General features: G+C 40.3%; 1 protein-coding gene across 1 annotated transcript in view; it reads left to right on the top strand.

Moving 5' to 3' along the window:
- Positions 1-10,000, top strand: part of LOC119598394 (multidrug resistance-associated protein 1-like) — a 21,639-nt gene that overhangs the window by 10,745 nt on the left and 894 nt on the right. Inside the window, exons 4-9 of the mRNA XM_037948039.1 lie at positions 3,320-3,439; positions 4,144-4,281; positions 5,355-5,480; positions 6,123-6,295; positions 6,583-6,771; positions 8,623-8,800. Of these exons, the coding sequence (XP_037803967.1) occupies positions 3,320-3,439; positions 4,144-4,281; positions 5,355-5,480; positions 6,123-6,295; positions 6,583-6,771; positions 8,623-8,800 (924 nt within the window). The remainder of the gene's footprint in view (positions 1-3,319; positions 3,440-4,143; positions 4,282-5,354; positions 5,481-6,122; positions 6,296-6,582; positions 6,772-8,622; positions 8,801-10,000) is intronic.

A 10,000-nucleotide genomic window follows, 5' to 3' on the forward strand; every position in this document is an offset into this window, starting at 1 on the left:
TATATATATATATATATATATATATATATAAATATGTATACATACACACACACACACATACATACATGTACAGGCGGATGGGCGGCCCCACAGCCCGCCGACCTTTATTTGGGGCAGCGTCGGCGGGAGCGGCAGAGGTGGCGTGCATAGGCGCTTGGAACATCCGGTCCTTGCTGCAGGATAAGGAGTTACCTCTGCTATCGTGGGAATTCAAGCAACTGGGAGGTGAGGTGGCTGCCCTTTCAGAGGTGAGAAGACCTGATAGCGGCGCGATCAGTATGGGTGGGTACACCTACTACTGGTCGGGCCGCAGCGATGGTCACCACCTACAGGGTGTAACCATAGCCATCTCCAGCCGACTTCAGCCCTCGGTAGTTGAGGTGACACTGGTTGATGAGCGTATTATGGCATTGAGACTGAAGCATGCTTTTGGCTTCATATCTCTTATTGGTGTATACGTTCCTACCGATGTATGTAAACTTGATGTGAAAGAGGCTTTCTATGCCAAACTCGCATCTGTGGCAGACAATTGCCCCTGACGAGATATTCGCATTGTTCTGGGCGACTCCAGTGTGGTATCCAGCTGTGACCGAGCTGGCTGTGAGATGTCTGTCGGCCCCCATGGCTCGGGAGCTGATCCCAGCAGCGAGAATAGCCTCCTTCTCCGGGACTTTGCTAGGTCCCAGAAAATGAGGATCTCTGGCTCCTGGTACCAGCGCTCCAACCCGTATCGCCGGACATGGTACAGCGATACGGGTACAGTGGCTAAGGAGATCGACCACATTCTTGTTAGCACGTAATGGAGGATCCTCCAGAACTGCAGGGTTTACCGGAGTGCCAAGATCTGTGCACTGACCATAGGCTGGTTGTGGCTACCCTGCGGGTCCACTTCAAAATTCCCCATCCCTCCAGTGGCCACCCTAAGGTGTTTCACTTGGACAGACTAAGGGAGGAGGAGTGTGCCTGTGGGTTCACCATGGCAGTCTCTGACCGATTCACGGAACTCGACAACCTGACGGACCCAGTTGCTCTGTGGGAGCTTTTCAAGCACGTAACACTCGAAGCAGCCCAGGAGTCCATTGGCGTATGCTCGAGGGCAAGGCAGAATTCTATCTCCCTGGAGACATTAGAGGCCTCTGAAGTGTGTCGCATGGCTCAGCTGAATGGTAATCAAGTCTTGCATCGCTCCATGGTGCATAGGGCACTGCTGAGAAGGGACAAGGAACAGTTCATCAGGAATCTTGTTGAGGAGGTTGAAGGCTATTTCTTGGTAAACGACCTTCGCCCTGCCTACCAAGCCCTGAGAAAGCTGAACCCTAAGCCCTCCTCACAGATGACTGCAGTCCGATCAGCAGATGGACGGATCATCTCAGATCATTCTGGGGTTTGTAAACGTTGGGCTGAGTATTTTGTGCAGTTGTACCAAGTAGACCCTCCAAAAGTTAGTTTGGATGCAAGTGATGTCACAATACCTGTGCCGGACCCACCCATCAGCGAGGAACCTCCTACCCTAACAGAGGTAAGTTGACGATTTCCAAGCTGAAGAATGGGAAAGCTGCAGTCATATGTGATATCCCTGCTGAACTGCTAAAGGCTGGGGGTGAACCTATGGATCGGGGCCTGCATACAGTCCTGCCTGCCATCTGGCAGTCTGGTACCATTCCCCCTGACTTGATGAGGGGCGTGGTCATCCCTCTCTGGAATTGGAAAAGGGATCGCTGGGATTGTAGCAACTACCATGGCATTACACTGCTCAGCATACCAGGCAAAGTTCTCACTCACATTCTTCTGAAATGGATCCGCAACCACCTACTGAGGCATCAGAGACTGGAGCAGTCTGGATTTACTCCTGGCAAGTCCACAATAGACCGAATACTAGCGCTTCAAGTAATTGTGGAACGCCGTCGTGAGTTTGGTTGTGGGTTGTTTGCAACCTACATTGACCTCAAGAAGGCGTTTGACTCAGTGCATCGGGAATCGCTATGGGAGATCCTGAGACTCAGGGGAATTCCGACACAGATTATTGGCCTTGTAGCAAGCCTTTATACTGGTACTGAAAGTGCTGTAAAATGTGGTGGGGGTCTGTCGAACTTCTTCCCTGTTAATTCAGGGGTGAGGCAAGGCTGTGTCCTTGCACCAACACTTTTCAACACCCGTATGGACTGGATAATGGGCAGAGCTACTAGCCAATGTCAGTGTGGAGCAACACTGTGCAAATATCAAGGTCTCAGACCTTAACTTTGCCGATGATGTTGCTATCCTATCTGAGTCTTTGGAGTCACTGGTGGCAGCTCTTGATGCATTTAGCAATGAGACGAAGCCCTTAGGCCTAGAGGTCTCCTGGACCAAGACCAAGATGCAGGACTTTGGGGTCCTGTTAGGGGGACCCGTTCAGTCGATCCATGCTTGCGGCGTGGATGTTGAAGTTACAGAAAGTTTTACATACCTTGGTAGCATAGTCCATATCTCTGGGCTGTCAGACCAAGAAGTCAATAGATGGATTGGTCTGGCAACAGGAGCCATGAACTCGATCAACGAGAGCATTTGGAGATGTCAGTACCTATGCAGAAGGACCAAGCTATGTGTCTTCAAGGCCTTGATACTGCCAGTTTTGCTCTATGGAAGCGAAACCTGGATGCTATCCAGTGTCTTGGAGTCTCGTCTTGATGCCTTTTGTAACAAATCCCTTCGCTGGATCATGGCGACCTGTTACTTGCATAATCCGGGATCGCCAACTCAGGCTATATGGGCACCTAGCTCATTTCCCTGTGGACGACCCTGCCCATCAGGTTGTTTCTCTGCGAAACAACCCTGGGTGGAGGAGGCCTGTGGGACGACCCAGGAGATCATGGCTTGGGCAGCTCGACGAGACCTGTCGCAAGGTATTAGAGATGGGCTGTGGGCCTGCCTGGATACTCACCTCGAGGGATCCTCGTGGCTGGAAGCGAAGGGTGGATGCGGCCATGCGCGCCCGTCGACGTTAGCCCCTTGATGATGATGATGATACATACATACATGCATACACACACACACACACACACACACACACACACACACACACACACACACACACACACACACACACACACACACACACACACACACACATTATTCTCAAAATTTCTTTAAAAGTTAGGAATGGCACACACACACACACACACACACACAGAAATGGCATCATGAATAAATATCTGCCTTACGCCATCTCGGCAGATGGTCCGATCTCTCAACTACAGATGGAACCAATGATCCCTTATCCTAATTATTTTAATATATATATCCTATTTATCACTAATATTAATGTAATTGATGGCCACAGATGGTGTCGGTGCTTGCGCTGGCCGTGGTGGCGACGGAGCTGGCGTGGGCGGCGACAGCTGGCTCGCAGGTCGTGCCGCCAGCTGACTTCATCGCGCCCGTTGTGCTCCTGGCGACGCAGGTGGGTACCTCCCGGAGCGGGGAGGGGCGGGGAGGGGCGGGGAGGGGCGGGGAAGGGCGGGGAGGGGTGGCATGATAATTGTAGTTTTTTTTTATGTTGTGATGCTCTTGGAGTGAGTACGTGGGGGTCCCCAGTTCCTTTCCACGGAGAGTGCCGGTGTTACCTTTTAGGTAATCATTCTCTCTATTTTATCCGGGCTTGGGACCATCACTGACTTGGCTACCCAGTGGCTAGGTAGGCAATCGAGGTGAAGTTCCTTGCCCAAGGGAACAACGCGCCGGCCGGTGGCTCGAACCCTCGAACTCAGATTGCCGTCGTGCCAGTATGTATATATATATATTTATATAAATATATAAATATATATATACATAAATAAATAAATAAATAAATAAATAAGTATATATATATACATATATATATATATATATATATATATATATATATTATATATATATATATATATTACACACACACACACACACACACACACACACAGACACACACACACACACACACACACACACACACACACACACACACACACACACACACACACACACACACACACACACACACACACACACACACACACACACACACACACACACACACATATCTGTGTGTGTGTGTTGTTTATGTCCCTCACACATAGACTATATGTCACTCTATGTTCCTATCTATATATTGATTTTTTCTCGACCTAGGTTCTTCACATTTCGCTCGTGTTAATGGAGAGGAGAAAAGGTCAACAGACCAGCGGCATCATCTGGTTCTATTGGCTGTTGACACTAGTATGCGGCCTCCCTCAACTCTACACTTCCATCATTGTAATTCTTCGGAGGGTGAGTTGCCTATCTTAACCATTTATTTAATTGTATTCCCAAAGAAAAATATATGTTAGTTGTTCAGAATAAACTAAAAAAGAAAAAAAAGAAAGAAAGAAAAAAAATATGGAATGATATATATAGTAATAAAGATGCTAATGATGATGATACTACTACTTCTTCTGGTGATAATAATGGCTATGATAATGATAATAATACTGATGATAATACTAGTGCTGCTATTACTACTACTACTATTGATGATAGGAAGAATAACAATGATAATGATAGTAGTAATGATAATGAGAATGATAGCAATAATGATAAGGATAATGATAACAACAATGATAATGATGATGATAATAATGATAATGATAATAGTGATCATAACAATAATAATAACAGTAGCAGTAGTAGTAATAATGATAATGATAATAATAATAATAATAATAATAATAATAATAATAATAATGATAATAATAATAAAAATTATACTACTAATAATAAAAATAACAACAGCAGCAACAACAACAACAACAACAACAACAACAACAACAACAACAATAATAATAATAATAATAATAATAATAATAATAATATTGATAATGATAATAATGATGATGATGATATTAGTAATGATAATAATAATGACGATGTTGGTTTGATAATGCTGCTGCTGCTGCTGATAGTAATGATCATAACGATAATATTGATAGTGATAATGTTAATGATAATAATAATAATAACATTAATGATAATGATAATGATAATGATAATGATAATGATAATGATAATGATGATAATGATAAAGATAATAATAACAATGATGATAATGATAATGATGATTATCATTTTAATGTTATTAATATTATTATAATGATAATGATACTTTTAATGACAAAAATGATGATGTAATGATAATGATACTAATAATTATAATATCACGATGCTAATGATAATGATACCATTAATGATAACAATCACGATGCTAATGATAATGATACTAATAATTATAATACTCACGGTACTAGTGCTAATATCTATAATAATAATGACACCAGTGAAAAACTCTTTTCGCTCCTCCCCAACAGGACCGCTCCCTCCCCCCCTTTCTGACGGTGACCTTCCTCGTGCAGTTCCTTTGTTCCGTCGCCCTGTTCCTCGCCAACTGCTTCAGCGACGGCCTCTCACTCACGCAGAAGTTCAACGCGAGTGAAGTGAGTTTTTAAGTGAAGGGAAGAAAAAATCTTTAATTATTTTGACTTCCTGTTGGCTAGTTCGTATCAAAGGTGCGTTTGGTTTTGAAATGAGTTTCTGTGTAGTTGAGAGGAAAGTTTGTGTTGTTGTTTTTGAAGCGATGGTAGACTAAGGAAAATATTTCTCGGAAATGAATTGGAGATACATTTTGGTTCTTGAGTAGTAGTGTTATGTACGTTATCAGTGTTAATTCGAAATGTTTGTGTAGGAAAGAAATAACAAATAAATCTCAGTTCACCAAGAGAGCTGGCTTACTTTAATGGGGGATAATGTGAAGCTGGGGTAGATATGTATATGAAAAATGGGTTTAGATAGATGATAGGAGTATAGTATATTGAAGATGCTTGTCCTTATGTACGTTTTTGGTTCACGACGAAAGGGCGTTTCGTTATCCCGGTCTCATGTACGTTTTCAGATTTTTTTTTTATTTGATTTTATGGAAGAAACCGTAAAGATTGTTCAATGGCAGGAAATATAAAGATAATTTGTGATGCATTTGGTTTAGCGTCATTTATGTCTGTGATCAGATTATGGCCGGCTTTCCGCGAGCCGTTATTGTTGGAGAAAATCATGGGTCAGACCACGTGCCGTTTACCCTCCAGAAACAGGTGCCAAGACTGCAGGCCTCCTTCCTGAACCGCCTCTTCTTCTTCTGGGGCGGATCCATCGTGTGGCTGGGCTGGCGGCGCCCCCTCACGCTCGACGACCTCTGGGACGTCGAGCCGGAGAACACGACCGCCTCTCTCGCAGCGCAGTGGGACGCCGCCTTCAGCAGGTAGGGGAGGGGGCGGGGGCTTGGCGGGGGTTGGGGGTGGGGGAGGGGCTCGGGGAAGGGGGCGGGGGAGGAAATGGCGGGAAAGATGGAAGATTTGAATCCTGGTGGCTGGGCGTCGAGGAGGAAAAGAAATTGCTAGAATTACAAACTAAAAGAAAAAGCACACACACACACATACCCCCCCCCCACACACCCACACAAACACACCCACACCAAACCACACAAAATGCGATCCATCCCCGACTAACCCTTCAGACGCACACCTAACACGCCCACGCCCCACACAGAGACGGGAAGACGGCGCCCGCAGAGGTCAGAGAGCCGGGCAGACTCCGGCCGGCGATGGTGCCTGTGAGCGGAAGGCAGAGGTCCGTCCTGCAGTGCCTCTTCAGGATAATCCGGTGGCCTTTCCTCGGCGCCGGCGTCCTCTGCTTCCTGGCGGAGGGATCGCGCTTCTTGACCCCGCAGCTCCTCAGGTCAGTTTGATGATGGTTATGATGATGATGGTGATGATACTGAAGATGGTTATGATGATGATGGTGATACTGAAGATGGTTATGATGATGATGGTGATAATACTGAAGATGGTTATGATGATGATGGTGATCATACTGAAGATGGTTATGATGATGGTGATGATACTGAAGATGGTATTTCGTTAATATTGTCTGTATGTTTGATGGAATTAATGTTATTATTATTACATGATGAATATTTGTATAAAAATGATAATAATAACCACGATGATAATGATAATGATAATAATAATGATATGATAATAATAATGATAATAATATTAATGATAATAATAATAATAATAATAATAATAATAATAATAATAATAATAATAGTAATAATAATAATAATAATGATAATGATAAGAATAATAACAATACTACTACTACTACTAATAATGATAATAGTAATGATAATAATGATGATGATGATGATGATGATGAAGATAATAATGATAATAATGATAATAATAATAATATCAATAATGATATTAATAATGATAATAAGAACAATAATAATAATAAATATTATTATAATTATTAATGATCATAATTATTACTGTCATTATCATTATTATTATTATTATTATTCTAATGATTATTGTTGTTATTATTACTGTCGTTGTTGTTGATGATGATGATAATGGTATTATTAATTTTAGCATTATCATTATTATTATTCTATTATTGTTATTATTATCATTATTGTTGTTATTATTATTATTATTATTATTATTATTATTGTTATATTATTATTATTATTATTATTATTATATTATTGTTATTAATAGTAATATTATTATCAGTAGTAGTATTGTTATTATTTTTACTATCATTCTCATTATCATTGCCCTGTTTATTTGTCTCCCTATCCGACTCGTCTTGAACTTCTTCATTATCAACTATTGGCTCTTTCTCATTTATCCATTATTTCTCATGTCCTGTCTTTGGCCAATTTTTGCTTTAGGCCATTCGACAGATATTGACGTTATTACATTATTCACTGATTGTATATCTTATTCACAGATAATTATTCCCAATTATTTACCTATTTCTTCCCCAGCCTGATTATCAGACTCATTCTATCTCCTTCTTCTGTGTCTTCATTCATTAGTTATTACATGTCCTCTCTTATCGTATCTTCCTCATTCTTATCTTCAGCTGCACTTATTCTTTCTATTTGAACAATTATCCCGTTTCCCAATTACAGTTTATTCCCCAGACTAATCACCAATTTCGCTCAGTCTATTTTCCTTTGTTCTTCCTCCTGTTTCACCATTTACTTCGCATCCCACCGTCTGTCCTATTAACCAATTATTCGATATCATATTTATTCCATTCTCCCTCAGTCTGACATCACTCCCTTCCATTTTGTTTCTGATTTAATTCTGTTTCCTATTCAACCAGTTACTTCATACCCAATTCGCCTATGTAGCCCTCAATCGCCTCCTATTAAACCATTTAACTCACACCCCATTTACCACATCTCAGCCTCAATTATTATATTTCCTATTAACATTCAATTTATAACCAATTTACCAATCTCATCCTCAGTTACCATATTTCCTATTAAACCACACAATTTACGACCAGTTCACCCTTCTCATTCTCCCCTTCAGTCAACATATCTCACATTTAACCAATTTATGCGTCTCACCCTGAGCCTCAATCTTTACATCTCCCGTCAAACCAATTTTCTTACAACCCACTTACCCATTTCACGCTCAATCACCATATCTCCTACGAAAACCAACTATTCAACAACCCATTTACCCATTTTCTTCACCTCCTCCCTCCTCCCCCCTCCCCTAGCCTGATCATCAGCTTCATGACGACTCCGGAACAGCCTGCGTGGTACGGCTACCTGCTATGCGCTCTCCTGCTGGCGTCATGCGTTCTCGTGACCTTACTGAAGAACCGTTATTTCTACGTGATGTTCACTCAGTCTGTTAGAATTCGGTCGGCCATCATGACGGCGGTGTATCGAAAGGTATGTTTGTTTATTTATTTTTTCGTTTATTTTTTTTGTTTTGTTCTTGTACGTTTTGATTTTTTTTATTTACTTTTTTACTTTTGGTGGTTTATTCTTTCTCTTTTGTTTCTTACTTTTCTATAAGGTGTTTATTCTTTTAGTTAGAGTACGTTCAATTCTGAGTGTATTTTTTGTATTTTTCTTGTAGATAAAACAAATATTATCATTATTATTATTATTATTATTATTATTATTATTATTATTATTATTATTATTATTATTATTATTATTATTATTATTATTATTATTATTATTATTTTATGTCCTGTTCTTTTTAGACTTTGCTCTTCTATAAGATATTCAGAGTGTGGTCGCCTCTCTGAAGGCTGTCTATCGAAAAGTCTGTTCGATTATTATTATTATTATTATTATTATTATTATTATTATTATTATTATTATTATTATTATTATTATTATTATTATTATTATTATATATATATATTTATTATTATTATTTTTTTATTATTATTATTTTTTCCTCTCTCGCTGATACATTTTTTCATACTTTCTGCAAGGTGTACAGAGTGCATTTTGCTACTATGACGGCAGGTAACGGAAAGGTCTGTTCTAAGTGTGTTTAGTCTTCAAATTGTTCATTCTGCCGCGTTTACTTAAATATCTTTATTCTATTAAATTCACTGATAAAGATTGTAAAGTTATGAGGTTGTGATATGCACGCTGATGCCGAGACAAAGGCTATAGAGTTATAGCCTGTATAGTAAATCTGGCATCGGAACAAAAACTTTGGGATTGTAGACCATTTAACACCCTATAAAAATCTGCTAGGCTGACTCTGTGACAATAGTTGTAAGTCTGCAGTCTGTGCTTTATACTGACGCCATTACAGTCTGTAGCGATATAACCTGTACAGTAGGCTATTAAAAGCTTAGAGGTAAATAATCTAAATAAGTGACCTCGTAGCATGACCGTCGCTGAGTTCGGCAGTTGCGCAGTATCTGAACTGTTGAGATTTGATGATCAAGCTAATTGTAAAAGAAGATCATTTGTTCTCTCCAATGTTTTATTGACGAAGATTACGAAGCTATATTGCGAAATCACTGAGTTGCTGAAAATACAAATTTGAAAAAATGCAAAAGAAAAATGGATATAAATATGCTGTTTGGAATAATAAAAGCGATATGAATATTAAAGAAAATA

This window comes from Penaeus monodon, chromosome 41, assembly GCF_015228065.2.
Source record: "Penaeus monodon isolate SGIC_2016 chromosome 41, NSTDA_Pmon_1, whole genome shotgun sequence".
In the NCBI taxonomy this organism is placed as follows: Eukaryota; Metazoa; Arthropoda; class Malacostraca; order Decapoda; family Penaeidae; genus Penaeus; species Penaeus monodon.